This window comes from Erigeron canadensis, chromosome 2 (genome assembly GCF_010389155.1).
Source record: "Erigeron canadensis isolate Cc75 chromosome 2, C_canadensis_v1, whole genome shotgun sequence".
Taxonomy (NCBI): Eukaryota; Viridiplantae; Streptophyta; class Magnoliopsida; order Asterales; family Asteraceae; genus Erigeron; species Erigeron canadensis.
The window spans coordinates 11061254-11080365 of record NC_057762.1 but is presented as its reverse complement, the minus strand read 5'-3'; the positions used below and the strand labels follow the sequence as shown (position 1 = coordinate 11080365).

The 19112-nt window shown below is 31.6% G+C and overlaps 2 protein-coding genes across 2 annotated transcripts; one reads left to right on the top strand and one right to left on the bottom strand.

The window, feature by feature from the left end:
- The first annotated feature begins 7983 nt into the window (after positions 1–7983).
- LOC122589174 (copper-transporting ATPase RAN1-like) lies at positions 7984–13484 on the top strand. Its single transcript, XM_043761425.1, has 9 exons — positions 7984–8405; positions 8651–9265; positions 9631–10060; positions 10213–10538; positions 10616–10674; positions 10748–11090; positions 11346–11546; positions 11849–12106; positions 12756–13484. The coding sequence occupies exons 1-9, from the start codon at positions 8058–8060 to the stop codon at positions 13230–13232; spliced, it is 3057 nt and encodes a 1018-aa protein (XP_043617360.1). The 5' UTR covers positions 7984–8057; the 3' UTR covers positions 13233–13484.
- Positions 13485–13753: 269 nt separating this feature from the next.
- Positions 13754–17851, bottom strand: LOC122589769 (polygalacturonase QRT3-like). Its single transcript, XM_043762092.1, has 3 exons — positions 17564–17851; positions 16962–17198; positions 13754–14872 (listed from the first exon to the last, which is right to left on the bottom strand). Exons 1-3 carry the CDS (start codon positions 17807–17809, stop codon positions 13856–13858), a joined length of 1500 nt encoding a protein of 499 aa, XP_043618027.1. The 5' UTR covers positions 17810–17851; the 3' UTR covers positions 13754–13855.
- Between the last annotated feature and the right edge of the window lie 1261 nt (positions 17852–19112).

Genomic DNA, 19112 nt, shown 5'->3' with positions numbered 1-19112 from the left:
AAAAGGAGTTAGTTCAAAGACATCAAGTTCTACTAACTGCTAGGAGACTAAGTGCACTCACAAAGGAAAGTTCAAAGGGTAAAACCTACTTCTCCTGCAATACTTGACTGTCGGAATTTATCTTTAATAACCATATCTATTAATGTGGGGGATTGTTGGAAAATTTTTGTAATAACATAAAATATCCAAGTTAATAGATATGTTAAAAGAAGTTGAAAGAGTAATTAACTAATGTGAGTTTGTCCCAAATTGGTAGAAGAATAAACATTAAGTGTGTTTATAAGGAGGAGTGTTAGAGGAATTATAATTCCTTATAAGGGGATACACCCCAAGTGGGCTAGGAGGGTGCAAAGCACCAGACGCGCCTGCGCCCGCGCTCCGGACCGGGGTCAGGGTTGTGGGCGATAAGGCGTAATGTGGCGTTTTAGTGGCACACTTTGCACGCTAGCATCACCGCGAGCCGCTATTGAGCCGTCTTTTTTTTTTGCTAGCTCGATTTTGGCTTCCATGGCTCAGTAGGTGGTTGTATGGCTCAAGAGTTTAGTTGTTATGGCTTAAGTGGGTTGATTTGTTCCTGGTTTAACACCTGGAACAACACTTGCTATAGTTCAGCAAGTGACACATGTTGTTAAGGTGTTGTTAAGCTTCAATAGTTAACATGTGTCTTCCACTTAAAAAGAAAATCTGATATATACATTAGATTAACAACAACAAGAAGAAGAACAAACAAACACTTTTTCAATCTAGATCATAAAATCAACTACTTCTCTTTCACTTCTCTTCAAGCTGTTCTTGAAGGTAAATTTTCGGGTTGTGGTTGACTCCGACAGTACATACTGCTCTGGCTGTTGTACCCTGGGAAACTGACGGTTTTACTTGGGTAGCCCGAAATCAGTTTTAAGGACCTTCTGTTTAACAGAACCCTCAGCCCGTTTTTGCCTTCTTTTCTGTTCTTTATTTCTATTTCATTTACTTTCTTGTATTGAATAGTTTGTAGTTAATTTCTTTGTAATCATGTTGTAATTCGAATTTGATCTTCAATAAAATGTTATTTACTTGAATGGTGTACCAACAGTTAGTTGCTCAAAATCCGTGCTTTAAACTGCTTGAATTTAGGTTCTGACATGTTACGACTAAAGTTTCAAATTTTGATCGATTTATAACTTGTTCTATTCTTTCATTTATTTATTTTAATTGTACCAAAAAGATTATCAGTGGAAACTTTTAATGAAATGCTCAATTGTGACATTTGTTTCATAAGCTAAACTTTGTTAACATTATTATTGAAACTAAAACAAATGGAAAGTATCAAGTTCCACTTTAACCTAGTTACGGATAATCTCAATCGTTGTTTGATATATCATTTTTTTTTATCATTTATCTTCCATTCTTACTTCAAACGACTTGGAAGTAAATGTATGTGAAAATAAATGATTTATAGAGTTAATTACGATTTTCATTCTTGTCCCGCTACTTGTAGCTTTCTAATAATAAATATATGGTCCTCTTTATTCTTCACAAACAACTTTAAGAAAAAGATCCACACTAAACTTCATGGCGTCAATCATGTTGGTATGATGAGGGAGAATTCTTCAAACTCCACATAGAATGTAGGACAACACCAAAAGCGAAGCTAACTTGTGTTGAGCATTGGTTGCCGACCCTAATGAAAGTATTAATTATTTGCATTTTATATTTACTTTTGGTGTAATTTTGTACTTTGATTTATTTCTTACTAAATTAAACTCATGCGTTGCATGGTAAGACAATTATGATAAGCTTTTGTAAATAAACGACTCGCATCATACTATCATACAATAAATAAATATATCCAACAAAATTTAAAAGACAATGTTTATATATGTATAATTACTTATTAAAGTAGTTATAATTTTATATAAAATGTAAATATTAATAAATAAACATAAAAAAAATCTAATTTTAATACACAAAGCTTGAGCAAAGTGGTTATTATTATTATTATTATCATCATCATTATTTTTTATTGTATTTAATAGCAACCATTATAATTAATATCTAATATAATGCAATATTTTTGTTACATCATCATTTTTTTACAACTTAGAGGATCTAATAAAACTAATAAATTACTTTCATGATCAAAACTTTGACTTATTGACTGAATCATTATTTGAATATTAATATAATATAATCATAATTATAATTAACAAAATAAATAAATAATAATAATAATAATAATAATAATAATAATAATAAAGTGATGTTTAATAAAAAATAATAGAGGAGTAGGGGCTCAGATAGTATCTCGACTCCCCACTAATTTCTTGTAATTTTCATAAATTTCTAATAAAGTGATGTTTAATAAAAAAATAAAATAATAACAATAACAATAATAATAATAATAATAATAATAATAATAATAATAATAATAATAATAATAATAATAATAATAAGGAAAATGTTAGATGAAGCCCTTATGACTTCACTTAACGTGTATAAAAAGATTGTATCTTTTCATATAAAAAGCTCATCCCCGAATTCTATGATTAGTGTACAACTATATAATGCAACTCAACTAAATTTCTTAGGGCTTCGTTTAATAAAACTCTAATAATAATAGTAACTAGATTATTGTCCCGCGTAATACGCGAGAGACTATATTTAATTAATGACATATTATCGTTTCATAATATCGTAAATTGACAAATATAGATATAAGATGTAGAAAACGAATTAATTAGTTTCATAATGCAAAAGATGTAAATTATTATCATGTTAAAATGAGTTAATTTATAAATAAACAAACTTTCATTGAAAACTATCGCAAATACATTCAAAGTTAAAATATGTCTAATATATAGAAAGAGAAAAAGACATAAAATTTCATGATTTTATGTTTTTATAATCAATTAGTAAAACTTAAAATTTTAGTATTAAGTGACAGTTTGAAATTCAAGATGACCATATTTGTTTAACTGAATATAAGTAAGAAATGAATATAGATTTGACTTCTTTTTTAAGTCGTGTAACTATCTATACTCCTATATAAAGATTATCACCCCTTCCATTTTTAGAAATAGTTACTCAAATGTCACATGGGAATTTACCAAATTGCCCCTTAATAAAAACCCACTATGGAAAGTGTTTTATAAATTACCAACTTTGCTCTTAATTAATTAATTTATACCATAAACCCTTATTTTAATACTTAACACTTTAAACCCTTATCTTCTAAAACTTTTCACTATCACAATTACATCAACCTACACCACTTGACACCGCCACCACTACCACCACTACCATCACCGCCACCACTAGACCGTCTTCTACACCACCGCCGCCTCATTGCGCGGGTGCCATGCTCGTATTAGTCAATGTTTTATGATCTTTCACGTAATTTAATACTTATATACATACACACATAAAGAAAAATTAACAAAATAAAAAATAGTTTTTGTATAAATTATCAAAGCATCATAGCAATATCTACGCATTACACTTACATTTGATATTTTATATGATTAGTGCTCAAGGGAGCAATAAATACCTTTTTTTAACAGATAAATATCAACTTTTTAAAAGGTATTAAACATATATCAATTTTTTAATTAGATTTATATATATATTTTTTAATTCTATATAAAAATTCAATTTTAGATAACTTTTTAAAGTTAGTGTTTCAAGTATCATTGTATGGAAAATGAATAAAACTTTTTTTCTGGGTAACGGGCTAAGGAGTAAAAAAAGACTGAAATTTTGGGTTTTTATTTTTGTAAAGTCGACAGAAAAAATTATAAAAAATTAAGCTAAATATAAGAAGTTAATTTTATAAAACTATAAGGACTAATGTTGTGTGTCTTCGATAATGAATTTCGTAATGATATCATTATTTTATAATGTTAATTTATATATCGAAGTTGTTTAGTTGTATATATATGTTGAGGGGTGAGTTGTTTTGAGAACTCCTAAAAAAAAGGACTCAAGAACCATTTTTGACCACACATTATTTTCCTCTTTCTCTCTCTTCAATTAAATAATAAAATTCACCCAAATCATTCAAAATGTTCTAACTCACAAACCGTAAATCGTTAGACAAAACAAAAAACATGGGTAGTCTTAAAATTTCATCCTCTTTCATTAGAGATCCAATTCGATAGGTAATAGAGGGTAATAGGTCATAGGGTGATAGGTCATAGAGGGTGATAGGTCATAGAGGGTGATAGGTCATAGGGGGTGACCAGTGAGGGGTGATCTACCTAACGGGCTCCGCCCTTCGCCGTTATTCCTCCGCCATGGACTGACGGGCTCCGTCCTTGGCTACCATGGCTCTGTCATGGATTGACGGGCTCCACTCTTGACCTTCATTGTTGTGTACATATGTTCATTACTAATTTACATGTGAAAACAATGATCTTACACATGTGTAGGATGAACGCGATGGGAAAAAAAACGAAAATTAAAAAGTCGTCAAAATTATATCGAATTGGATCTCTAATGAAAGAGGATGAAATTTTAAGACTACCCATGCTTTTTGTTTCGTCTAACGATTTACGGTTTGTGAGATAAAACATTTTAAATGATTTGGGTGAATTTTTTTATTTAATGGAAGATAGAGAAAATATAAAAAAATGAGTGGTCCAGAATTGTTCTCGCGTTCTTTTTTATTTGTGAGTTTTCAAATAACCCTTCCTTTACATGTTGATTCCTATCGTAATTGATTAGATTTTTTGATAACACATAGTGTAAAAGAATGTTTAATTTCTAAGTTATAAGTTGACTTAGTTTATACTTAATTAAGTTAGATCAACTTGGATGTCTAATCTGACCCATTAAGGCAATTTAGGGGGCTATTTATAGTTATTTGAAGTTAATTAATCAATTATTTAATATATTCTTGATGTTAAAAAAAGATTAATTCAATATACAAATAAAATCAATTGTGAAAATTTATATAATCTTTTATTTGTTTATTTATAATAAAATATGAAGATTTAACTTCGAGGGAAACCAATATTTACATATACATATATAGGGGTGAGATATTTTGAGACCACCTCTTATTTTAGGACCAACTAGGACCATTGATTTTTGTACACCATCATCATCTACTACGATATACAAGACTTTTTTTGTAAAAACACTAAGACATTCCGGCGACGGGCCCACAGAAAAATCATGTGTATTACACATGATTTTTCTGTGGGTCCGTCGCCGGAAAGTCTTAGTGTTTTTATAAAAAAGTCTTGTATATCGTAGTAGATGATGATGGTGGTGTGTAAATTACGAAAATCAATGGTCCTTTTTTGGACTTTTTTTAGTTGGTCTCAAGTTATCTTTCCCATATATATATATATATATATATAAATCAATAAAAGTATGTCAAACTTATTTATTCTTCCAATTTTATATATACTTTATTATAATATTAATTAAATACACAAATTTTAATTATCTAAAGTAAAGAGACTAATGTTATGTTTATGTAATAATAAATTCGATAATGATATAGTTATTTTGATATAAAAGTTGTAACTAATCTAACGGTCCTTTTTCTGCATAAAAAAAATTAAGACATTCTTATGTATATAATAAAAAAAAGAAGTATATATATATATACTAAATTTAATTGACCAATCACAACTCTCAATTTCTCAAAATTAATTAATTCAACACATGTCTAAATTAATTTACACTTTTTGATTTTTCATCACCAATTTACACTTTTAACTTAATTTAAAAGTAAATAATACTTTATTGCATAATGTCTATCTAATAACAAAATATAGCTAAAAGTTAAGGGCGTTACATTTCTATCAATATTTTATTTTATATTATTAAGTGTAATCAATTTAATTGTAATATTGTTGTTATTAGTATTTATAAACAGACTATAATTAGGATAATCATTGTTATTAGATTTAAAACTTCCCCTATAGACCCTAAGCATCATGGGTGACGGATACTACTGAGCTATTGCCACATTGGTATGGTTCTCATTTAATCATTTAAGTAATTGAATAAATATAGTTCAATACTTAAAAAGAAATTGTAATATAACTTTTCAATATTTGATTTTATATTCATATTATAATATTATTATAAAAATCTTATGTTTATTATTATAATATATATATACACTATACTTTTTTTATTCTTAAAAAATAACCATTAAATGATGTTTATTAATACATTTAAGTAGTTACATTATTTTAATGATGTTATTAACATTTTTTTTATTTGAGAATATATACTTTATTTATTTATATTTATTTATTGATCATAGAATTAAATATATATGTATATTATACTTTTAGTTATCTTTAAAAAGCTTTTATTTTTTGCTTTGGTTCTGGACTTTTGATGGTCTAGTCATGGGTTTTTTGGATTCAATCAAAGTCCATTCACAGCTAACATAGAATCCAAATATGTTTAAACATATAATCGATACATTAAAAGTTTTAAAGTGTACGAAGATAATATTTGATTAATTATGTAAAATAGAAGGACTAAAGTTGTGTTTTTTCAATAGTAAAATTGAAAATAACACATTTATTTTGATCTAATGGTTGTAATCAAAAGTTTGAACTCATCTAATGGTCTTTAATTCTTTATAAAAGAATTTAGGACCTTGTTATATATATATTGGTAGATAATATTATAAGTATAAAACATACAATCATCTGAAATTTAAAATATAAAATATGAATAAGGGTTAAGATTTAGGATAAATTTAGAATATACATATATACAATCATCTGAAAAGTACGTTGGGATTAAAAAAACAATCAATTTGACAATTTGACTAACAAATTACAGTGAATGAATTCTTAAAGTGAAAACGTGAACTACTTCCTATAACTACTGGGGTAGAAAATACTAAATGTTTACTTTCCTATAAGTTAGCTTATTCTATCGGTATGTAAATGAAATTTTCATTTAAAATGCAATTAAAAATTTTATTTTTAAGAAAAAGTTAAGGATAACACATCATATAAAAAATATCAAATATTTAAGATAATTATAACTAAGCAAAAATCCTAATTGTTATTTACATAAAAGTGTCACATAGGATTTTTTATATCATCTCTTAGTTATATAGAGATGAAATATACTCGTGATAAAAAAAAGAGTTAAGTTAATTGCAAGGGAAAATGTTACTAAAAAAAAAAAATACCATACACAATATTTGAAAAACGAATTTTTAGTTGAACCAATATTATGTCTATATTATGTCTAAATGACGCTGATTGTTGAACCAGTTAACTACGAATTCAACTGAGGTGACTAAAAACAAAAAATCATACATAAAATTATCATATTAAATAAGTAAAACATAATAACATTTAATTTTAGTTATACAAACAATGAAATGGACAAGATAACACTTAATTTCTTATTTTTTTTAGACATAAAAAACTGATTTTTTTAAGGGATTAAGAAACCGATTCAACCAAAATAATCGTTTGATTTATTCATATGCCGATTCTACTTAAAAAATGTCATAGTTAAACCACACGCAACCGGTCGGTTTGAAACCGGTTGTTAGAACACAAAATGTAATACCAATTATTAATAGGTGAATTGGTATATGGTGGAATCTGAAACTGTGAAGTTTTAGATATAAATTTTGGTGTGAGCAAAATGTTCTTAAGAATGAAGACATGGATTTACCAGAATGAGTTTCCTTTGAAATTAGAGTTGGATAAGTATGATTATATCCTAGAACAATGCAACAAGCAGCATGATACTGAACCCAAATTGATAGTTAAAAAAGGAAAAAAAATTAAAAACAAAAAAGTTATGACACATGTAAAAGAAAAAAAAAAACACAAAAAGTAATAACACATTCATAGTATTTTGACCAACTGCTTGGAAAGGAGGAGGTTAACATATGATGTTTTCAAAATACACATTTTTCCCCTTTCTCCCCCTCTCTAGATTCTCTCGCTCTCTCTTCCACCATTTGTACGTATACAATAAACAGATATACATATACATATAAAACAGGACATATATATAAAATAGAATTGGATTTGGTTGGAAGGAACCGGCCGCCTAAAATTGAATTGCATGCAATGACGCCGATTATCAAAGACCTCCAGCTAACGGAGGTCGATAGCGGCGGCGGCGGCTTTCGTGATTCTTCGGCGATCGATATAGGCGGTAACCTCGAGGACGTTAGACTTTTAGATTCTTATGATCACGATGATAATAATGATAGGAAAATTAGTAATAATAATATTGTTAAGAAAAATGATCAAGAAGGCGTGACCAGGGTTCAGGTGGGTATCACGGGGATGACGTGTGCAGCGTGTTCTAATTCCGTTGAAGGTGCACTTATGTCGTTAAACGGCGTCGTTAGTGCTTCTGTTGCTTTGTTGCAGAATAAAGCTGACATTGTCTTTTTTCCTAATTTGGTTAAGGTATGATTCATTGAAATGGTTTGGAAACGGCCACTGGAATACTCTGTTTATTACTAGCACTTTCTTGTGCCTATTCATTGTTTTAGCTATTATAATTGTGTTAAACATCCCCAAAAATTAAGGATTATCGGTAGTTTATAGTAAGTGTTATGATTTATCTCTAGATAATCTGTATGTTGTTCCTATAATGCTTATTTCACTTTTGGTATTTTTCATTAAAAAGGGACTTTATGCTATTTGTTTAGGAAGGCGATATTAAGAATGCAATAGAAGATGCAGGATTTGAGGCAGAGATTCTACAAGATCAGGGTGCTCCAAAGGCAAAATCACATGGAACTCTAGTAGGGCAGTTTATAATTGGAGGCATGACATGTGCAGCTTGCGTTAATTCTGTTGAAGGTATTTTACGAAAGCTTCCTGGTGTTAAAAGAGCTATGGTTGCTCTCGCTACTTCACTAGGTGAAGTGGAGTATGATCCTTCTATAACCACCAAGGAAGAAATCATCACTGCAGTCGAAGATGCCGGTTTCGAGGCTTCTCTTGCACAAAGCACTGGACAGGATAGGATCACGCTAGGTGTAACTGGAATATTCAATGACTTGGATGTACATATGTTAAATGAAATACTATGCAACTTGAAAGGAGTGAGACAGTTCGGTTTTAACAAGACATCAAGTGACTTGGATGTCCTCTTTGATACTGAGATCCTTAGTCCCAGATCATTAGTTGATGCTATAAATGAAGAAAGCTGTGGGAATTTTGAAGTCCATGTAAAGAACCCTTACATGAGAATGGTTTCTAAAAACCTAGAAGAATCCTCACATATGTGGCACCAATTTATGTTCAGTTTGTCTCTTGGTGTAAGTAAATTTACTGCTCATGTTAATTGCTCATTAGAGGCAGCTGATTTACTTTTAAATGGGTCGAACTTGATTCTAGTTCTGATTTATCGTTAATGGGTCAAATGGATATGTTTAAAAAACTATTGCGTAAAAAGAAACAGGGATCAAATGGGTCAAAAGTCGCTCTAAGTGTATATTTAGTATTTTAAAGCCTCCTAATTTTTATTGATACTCTAATTATTCTTCAAAAAGTTCTATCTGTAATCATATTTGGTTCACTTATTAAGCATACTAATTATTATACAAAAGATTGAATATTTCTCGACACTTCGTGCATCTTTAATAGCCTTCTTGTACGTTCTGATGATTTCACTTAATGGCAGATTCCTATCTATGCAATGCGTTTCATCTGTCCACATATCCCTTTTCTCAATTCCATATTACTCTCCTGGTTTGGACCATTTCAATTTGGGGATTGGTTGCGTGTGATATTAGTCAGCATCGTTCAGTTTGTTATTGGGAAGCGTTTTTATCTTGCAGCTTTTCGAGCAATCCGTAATGGCACCACAAACATGGATGTTTTGGTGGCACTGGGAACTTCAGCTGCATACTTCTATTCTGTTTATGCACTTTTGTATGGTGCAATTACTGGGTTTTGGTCTCGAAAATATTTTGAAACAAGTCCCATGTTAATAACGTTTGTATTGTTCGGGAAATACCTGGAAAGTGTCGCAAAAGGGAAAACGTCAGATGCTATAAAGAAATTGGTGGAGCTTACTCCTTCAACGGCTTTACTGCTTATTCAAGACAAAGGTACGTTGATCAGGGTTATATGAATTAATGGTTTAATAAACATTCTGGAAATAAAAGTTTTGAGTTAGTTTTGTTATATGCCTCTCAGCTCCACTACAAGTGTCCAACACAGAGCTAGATCTTGAGAACTTATAAGTTTGACTTTCTGGCAGGCGGTGATGTTATTGGTGAAAGGGAAATTGATGCATTACTTATTCAACCGGGTGATGTATTAAAAATTGTTCCCGGTTCGAAGGTTCCAGTTGATGGTTTTGTTGTATCAGGTTCAAGTTATGTGAATGAAAGTATGGTTACTGGTGAATCAGCACCTGTTTTGAAGGAGACTAATGCATTAGTGATTGGAGGCACAATTAACTTACATGGATCCCTACATGTTCAAGCTACTAAAATAGGTTCCGACACAGTTTTGAGCCAGATTATTTCTTTGGTTGAGACAGCACAAATGTCAAAAGCTCCTATCCAGAAGTTCGCTGACTTTGTGAGTAAACATTTCAATCACAGTTACACTGGTTGCACGTGTATGGTACTCATGGATGCTTTATTGTTCTGTTACAGGTTGCCAGCATTTTCGTCCCTACAGTTGTTGCTTTGTCAATGACAACATTCATCTTATGGTATGTAACTGATGAGTCGGTAAACTTAATTAATAAGAAAATGTTTTGATGAAATGATGTCAATAAAATGTAGGTTTATTAGTGGAGTTCTTGGAGCTTACCCAGAAGACTGGCTACCTCAAAATGGCAACTACTTTGATTTTGCACTTATGTTTTCTATTTCAGTGGTGGTTGTTGCATGTCCATGTGCACTTGGTCTAGCCACGCCAACCGCTGTCATGGTTGCAACTGGAGTTGGAGCCAATAATGGTGTTCTGATTAAAGGAGGAGATGCATTAGAGAGGGCTCAGAAGATTCGTTATGTGATATTTGATAAAACCGGGACTCTTACCCAGAACAAAGCTGCAGTTACCACTGTCAAAGTGTTCACAGAAATGGACCGAGGAGAGTTTCTGACATTGGTCGCATCTGCTGAGGTATGATGGACATTACATATACATGGATACATGCACATATCATGTGCATCTATAGTTGTTATGCTGATTAGAAGTTAGGATAGAAGAATCTGCAATTACATGGGCTCGGTTTGTCTGTTGACAGTCAAAGAAGATTCTTTTGGTTAAAATCTTTTTTTCTTTATTCTATTTCTTACATTGAAAGAAAAGGAATGCAAAACATGAGATACTTGTATTCACACTTATTAAGCATGAAACTCATGTAATTTGTCTCAGGCTAATAGTGAACATCCCATATCAAAAGCAATACTTGAATATGCTCTCCATTTCCATTTCTTTGAGGATCCAAATGTAGCCACAAATTCTAAAAAACAGAGCAACGATGCAACAAAGACTACATGGCTTTTTGATGCGTTGGATTTCTGTGCTATTCCTGGAAGAGGCATTCAGTGTTGCATCAATGAGAAGCAGATTTTGGTGAGACTCGGACACTAAATCATAGAGGTGGCAATCTTGACACTTACACTTATCATTGGTGGAATGGGTTATGCCTTATCCTATATTAATCAAATTTAAATAATAAGCTAACAATGAAACAGGTCAAATGGGTCTGGCAGGTTAAGCGGTTTTTAATTGCAGACTACGAAGTAAATTGATGTACTCGTATTAAAGAGTTTTTTTTTTCTTTAGTTGACCTCTTTGGCACCTCAACTAAACCATACTCTTGAGTCTTGAATAAAACCTTTGCAAATGTTGTTATATGAAATTTCTTTTAACAGGTTGGAAACAGAAGTTTGTTGGCTGAGAAAGGGGTTAACATTCCAACCAATGTTGAAACTTTTGTGGTGGATCTAGAAGAGAATGCAAAGACTGGGATATTGGTGGCATATGATTCTGAACTCATTGGGGTTCTGGGAGTTGCAGATCCTTTAAAGAGAGAAGCAGCTATTGTAGTAGAAGGCCTTTTCAAAATGGGTGTGCGGTCCATCATGGTTACTGGAGACAATTGGCGTACTGCTAAAGCAGTTGCGAAAGAGGTTTGTGTGCTCATGATACTCAAATTTATTTATTTTTTCTTTTTAATGTATCGAGTATTTTAGTTTCAAGGATGGTTGTTTTTGTCCAATTATGGCGATTATGGAGAGCTAAATGATAACCGATGTTTGCAAGTATGCACATTTTCACTAGAACTATGGTTGATTCTAACGAAATACAGAGGATGATGGATTGGAAAGTAGATTGATATATCAAAATGTTTCAAATATGATCCTTTATTGCAAAACCTGTAGTTTTTGCAATCTATACTGTTTTAATGAGATTTTTGCAAGATTGATTGTTATAGAGGTGACAACGAACATATCTATTTTGGATACATCGTATTATTTCTAATGGGTTGTATGGTGGGAAAAAAATAGCTAAATTGAAATGGGCCAACAAGTATGAAAACGCATAGAATGTTTTCATCGAGTGAATTTATCAATTTTAAAAGAATAGTTTCCGTAATCATATATGATAGACACACTAAAAAATGTTTTTCGGGTCACTTGAGGCACGCAAAAATAATCGACGCATACTTTACTAGTTGCAACCGCCTCCCCATATTTTTACTTCAAATTGTTGCTACATAACAGAAAATAAAGCATGATAAATATAAATTTGGCTTCTTGATATCATTTTTGTTTGCAGGCAGGAATTCAAGACGTGAGGGCAGAGGTGATGCCAGCTGGAAAAGCTGAAGTTATCCGTTCCTTCCAGAAAGATGGAAGTACAGTTGCTATGGTTGGTGATGGCATCAACGACTCCCCTGCCTTGGCGGCAGCAGATGTCGGCATGGCTATTGGGGCAGGAACAGATATTGCAATAGAAGCTGCCGACTATGTTCTTATGAAAAACAACTTAGAAGATGTAATCACAGCCATTGATCTTTCAAGAAAAACCTTTGCCCGTATCCGTTTAAATTACGTTTTTGCCATGGCTTACAACATTGTGGCGATTCCTCTAGCAGGTGGAATTCTATTCCCATGGTTAAAAGTGAAATTGCCTCCATGGGTTGCTGGTGCATGTATGGCACTCTCATCTGTATGTGTAGTTTGCTCTTCTTTGCTTCTGAGACGGTATAGAAAACCCAGACTCACTACTATATTGGAAATAACCCTAGAGTGAACTATTAGCAGAAGCATGAAGAGATTGTGTTATATTGTTCGAAGTTCTGCTAGGCTTACTAGTTGTAGTCTTGTTGTGCATGTATATATACCTCCTTAATGTAAGTCAATCTGTTTCTAAGTTGACCAAGAAGATTTGATCGGCAGGATTAGGCGAATGTTTTCATGTGTTGTCTTCGATTTAGTTCTATTAAAATTATTTTTGTAATGAGAAGGAAGTTTTTATTTATTTTCCTCTTCTTTTTTGTTGATTTTTTTCTAGCTTTTTGGAGTCTCCTTTGTATTTAATTTGTTTGTGAGTTTTTCCAACTTTTTTTCTTTTGCTTTTCTCAAGTTGTTGTCAGTTTCAACCTTGTAAATCAGATTTATGTTAATGGATCAGACGTTACCGAGGCAGATATATGTAGTAACTTGGAGTTAAATACAAAAGAATGATTGCAATTTATATATATATATATATATATATATATACATAGGGTAATACTCCGGTGAGATCTTGCAATTTTATATATGTATGTATATATGGATATATTACTTTGAGTATTTGAGATCTTGGACTCAAGAAGTTAGAGAAAAATTTTTACAAAAAAATGAAAAATAATATAAATAGTTAAGTATGTATGACTAGCTCGACATCCATAGACCTTGATCAACACTAACCGATGAGCTCCCTTCAACCTTTGTATTTGACTCGATCAGTACTTGATTATTCGAGATATTTCGCAAAATAGTGCTGGGAAACGAATTACTTGCATCTGTCATTAGAGCATGTTGAACAAATTTTATGCGTCTAGGAAAAAGCAGTATCTTGTTAAAATCGATAGTCCATGAGGTACCATTGACTCGTGTTGCAGCTTTAGCAACAGTCGCCTTCAGGTTCATCCCATTAGCAGTATTCTTATCAACGACTACTTGACCAATGTCGGTGAACTCTTTGTTAGTTTGATCTAACTGAACAACATCAATCCCTTTATTTGAGCCAGAAAACATGTTATTTACAATGTTTATTCCATCAACCACTCCACGAACCGACTTGAGAACAATAAATGAATCCCCAAGGAAGAAACAATCAGAAACATGAAGTTGTACCGGGTCTTCAGCCACTATTCCGGTGTAATCAAAGTATGAATTAACAATTCTGGTTTGTGTTATTCCAGGTACTTTTAAGTATATCCCAGTCCCACCAAAACCATATGCCTTATTATAACAATGTACCCCAGTAATAATATTTGCTTGGCCAGAAATCATGATCCCAACTGCAGCTGAGAAAATAACGACATCAGTGATTGCATTGTCGTTTCCTTGTAGTTCTATGGCCGTTCCAGTGAAATTGCGTTCACTGGGGTCACCCCCGGCGGTAATATGTTGTCCTAGGAAGGAATTGCGAATGTAAGTCTCATGACCACGTTGTACTAGTATACCCGTGGTAGTGAAATGGGCGATGTAACAATTGTCGATGCTTGTTCTTAAGGTGTCAATGGCTCGGATACCGCCTCCCTTGAAATTGCAATCCAACATTAAATCTCTTAATGTTACAAACTCGTAAGTATAATCATGATTTGAAGAAGAAGAGGCTGATAAGTCTATCATATAACCATCACTTGTGAAATTATCAGATGCTTTTAATGTTCCTCCACATATCTGTAAATTAATTAATCCATTTAATTATTTAGTGCTTTTTGTTAAAAAAAAAATAATAATTTAGTGCTTAGTCAATACAAACATAATTAATTCAATAATTAAAACAATAAATTAGTGGCAAAATATGACGAGATTGTCACGATGATTTATCCTGCTTTTCTTTTCTAGTTATTTTTTAGACCTAAACAAGGTCATTGCAAATTTGTAGGGGAGCTCCATAAAACTTTTACACGGGCTCTGTTAAATTTTATGTTGGAAATGTGCCTTCATATTTCTTTAGCTTTTCGATGATTATTTTTTATGTGAAATGTGAGCTTTGGCGAAAATATAAAGGGGCGGGGGAAAGACCCCGACCCCCAAGGTTATAATTTAAATATACATTTTGTATAGAACATGAATGTTTATATAAATATTAAGAGTTTGTGTTTATATATTGACTAGTCATTTCGCCAAATGTGCGAGCAAAGAAAAAAACCTTGTTTTTATCAGCTGTCAAAACTTATATGGTCAAAAAAATTGTTTATGACATGCATTGACAATCGAGAAAAGACGTACGTGGCAAAAGAAAATATTTTTTGAATAGAGAAAAATAGGTTGGTAATATCACTTAATATATTGATTTACCGTTATGAAGTCGTTGTAAAAGACACCAACTAACGACCAAATCCACATGCCAAATGTTAACCAACCAAACATAAAGAGGACGTAGATTTGGTTGCGTACAATAAATATTAGTAAATTCCATTTGCAATTTAACAATACTTTTAGGTAAGCGAAATGATTTCAATGGTTTTGCATTTTATATTCATTCTATAAAATAAAACATGGAAAATATAAATCTAACTTAATTCGTATATGGAGTACATTTTAAAATCAACTTAAAACTTTAAAATTTTGATCTGTAAATTCTACTGAATTCTTTTTATCCATTGATTTTTTTCATAAGTCATCATTTTATAACTAGGTTGATTCCAAGTATATAAGCTAAATAATTAATTTATCATTATACATTAATCATATACGAGAGTAAGTACCGCGCGTTGTGGCGGTGAGATGATGGGGGTGATAGGTCATAAAGTGTAATAGCCAAATGCCTTAACCGTATGGTTTTGACATCAGATTTAAAAATTCGTCAAAAGTATATCAAATGACATCTCTAATAAAAGAGCATGAAATTTTAAGAACACCCATATAACTTTTATAATTTATCAATATATGGTTTTTAAGATAAAAGATTTTGAATGAATTGGAGGAATAAATGATTTATGGAAGAGAGAAAAAAAAATAATTGATTGAGATTTAAGGAGAGAGAAAAGATAATATAGTTATTTTAGGTAAATTTAGAATTGATATGGAGACATTTTAGGAAAGTAAATTTTGAAACTTAAAATTTAGGCGGATCCTTTTTGCTTTATAATATAGTATAGATGAAATGCCGGTATGAGACACAGAGTCGGGCTAGTTTTTCAAAAGGGAAAGAAACAACCCACGAAAAGTTGAAAGAAACAAATGAATTGAATCTGTCTCGACCAAACAACAAAAAATCGCTTAAAGGTGTAAGCTATCTTAATTCCAATTGTAAATACACGTCTATAATTTGTCTCATGATATATCACGGGAAAGGGATATACATCTGTGTCATTTATTTTAAATTTACGATAATTATAGATATATAAATATTAAGGCATCTTCAATGGGAGGTTGATAAAAAAAAAAAAAAATTTATGGAAAAAGTCTTTGGAAAAACATGATACTATTGGGTTAAGTGACTTTTTTATTTATTTTATGAATAGGTTAAGAATCCTCGATTTTTTTAACAAAAGTTTTTTTTTCAATCAATAGAATAAAATCCAACAATAATAATGCACTTAAAGTTGTACACTTGTACAGTGATCAGTTGTAGTGCAGATTTGTTGACGACTTCCTATTTTTGACATTTTAAACACTTCCCATAATTCATTTTTCATATGCATGGCTGAGTTATTTATTTGGACAATAATTGATAACCTACAAAATATAAGTCGGTAGTAAATATGGCAAAAAGTAGGAACTACACCATATATACATGAAGGATGTATTATATGTATACCAGGATGTTGCCTCGGCCGGCGACCGGCATTTTTATTGGGCGGCTGATGTTGTAAATCCCACCTTCCAAATTTATCTGTACTCCGCCAAGGTTGTTAATCCCCTGTATCAATTCTCCATTACCCGCGACTGAAACTGCATCCGATATTGCGGCCAGGATTGCTTCTGTGCTGTCTATTTTCCCTGTTGGATCCGCACCATATGCTATCACTGAATACACTCTTGAGCTACTTGTTCCCTATAATCAAACATATAGTTAGTTTTAATGTCACTTTTAATTAGTCATCAGTCTAGCTCGTGTTGCAAATTTAAATGATGTCAAATAATTTTTTGCTAATAAACAACATATATATATATGACGGGGAAGTCAAGGTGGTGCTGTTATGTACCCAAGTTGAATGAAATCTCTTTCACATGTTGATTTTTTTAATCCATAAAAAACATGAGGCTAAATATAAATTCATATAAATTAAATATTAAAAAAATAGTTTGTGAGAGAGATTTCACCCAACTTGGATGCATAACAGCAGCACCTTCACTTTTCTCATATATGACACATTATATTCTCTAGTTGTCGTAGATAAAAATATATGTAATACTTACAAGAGGCAAAGATGGAGCTAGAGCTGGAGTTGGGGACGACGATGAAGCAAGGGAGATATGTTGTCGTTGGAAGAAATACGACTTCCATTCTTGAATTTTTCGTGTTTGAAAATGATGATCATGATCTTCGCGGCTGACTAACAAATCAGCTCGAGATGAATTTCCGATATAGACATGATTAGCCATAATGAAAATAGCTAGTCCTAGTACTACCAATAAGATCGTATCACACAAAAATACACCCATACTTGAGTATGTATAAATGTAGGAGATAGAGAGAGGGACATGAGAAATGGTAGTAATAAGAGTTTGAGGAAAAAGTAGACTTTGGCTTCAACAATATTTATACTGAAATGAGTTCACGCAAAAGGACATTTTAAACATACTTTGTGACGAAACTACGGTCTTGATAATTTTTACTAGTCCAATTAATAAGAAACAAGTTATTTGATTCTATACGTACTATTTGTCGATTAATAAATCGTTTATTAATAACTACGAGATTGGGGTCAAGTAAAAAGTTACTATAACTTTGAAAGTATATATAGGCCCGGGAGAACTACGTTGTTAACACTCTCGATGGACTAGATATGGGCGTGGACTTACCGGTCCCCAAAAATCACCAAAATGTGTTATAAATCCAGATACTATATGAATTAGTATAGGTATTTTGAGGTTTTTATCCCGATATCAATCTGATTTCAGTTTTGAAAAACCACCCAAAAAAAATGGTCCCGGTGCTCATCCTACAATAATGCAACATCATATTTCATATTCTCAATAATAGAATTAGTATGTATTACAAAATAACTTATATAGAAATCGATCAAACTAATTTTTTACGAACATCAAACTAATATGTATGGTCGGGTGTTCTCTGATATATCGTTACTCAATTGATCGTTCAAAAAACGTAATTATAATCATCTTAGATAAAATAACTAATCCTTCATAAGATCTCTAATGCATAATTAACCCATTATTAGTCTCCGACCCATCAAATACACAAGAAAACAAATGTTTTTTTTTACCTTCACTCTTTATCAGAATATTAAAAGGACTCGTAACAAGCCAATAACTAAGCCTGATGATTTTGGCTAATTATAAGAGCAATAACGAACGGACATTAACAAGGAAACTATGAGTGATCTTATAGCCTTGTATCATTCGAATTGAAGGATATGGTAAGCTAGAAATTAGTTGATTAATAAGAATATATTATGTTTGACATCTTTAGTCGGTAAAATATCAATTTAGCAAACATCAACTTTGATGTTTGATTGTAGGTTTTTAATTGTAGTTTGTACATTTTTACAACATTTAACATCAATTGACTGGAATTTAGCTATATAAATTTAATTTTCTATGAAATCAATAAAAGAAGAGTAGCCAAGTTTATTTCATTATCTTATGAAGGGGTTGGGGGTTGTTTGATTATCTTGACGATGTGTTCTTTTCACAAGTGCTAGAAGTGATGGCAAGTGGCCAACTTCCTACTTTAAAATCCTAACCTGTTTGACTCTTGCAAAATAAATTTGGACCATGACAG

What these genes read in the sequence shown, in the direction of transcription:
- LOC122589769 (XM_043762092.1), bottom strand. Translation starts at nt 17,809, where the DNA reads ATGGGTGTATTTTTGTGTGATACGATCTTATTGGTAGTACTAGGACTA. An exon ending in TAGCTCCATCTTTGCCTCTT is followed by an intron (nt 17,199 to 17,563) that starts GTAAGTATTACA and finishes GTTTGATTATAG; the next exon opens with GGAACAAGTAGCTCAAGAGT. An exon ending in CCGGCCGAGGCAACATCCTG is followed by an intron (nt 14,873 to 16,961) that starts GTATACATATAA and finishes ATTAATTTACAG; the next exon opens with ATATGTGGAGGAACATTAAA.
- LOC122589174 (XM_043761425.1), top strand. Translation starts at nt 8,058, where the DNA reads ATGACGCCGATTATCAAAGACCTCCAGCTAACGGAGGTCGATAGCGGC. An exon ending in TTTTTCCTAATTTGGTTAAG is followed by an intron (nt 8,406 to 8,650) that starts GTATGATTCATT and finishes CTATTTGTTTAG; the next exon opens with GAAGGCGATATTAAGAATGC. An exon ending in ACTGCTTATTCAAGACAAAG is followed by an intron (nt 10,061 to 10,212) that starts GTACGTTGATCA and finishes ACTTTCTGGCAG; the next exon opens with GCGGTGATGTTATTGGTGAA.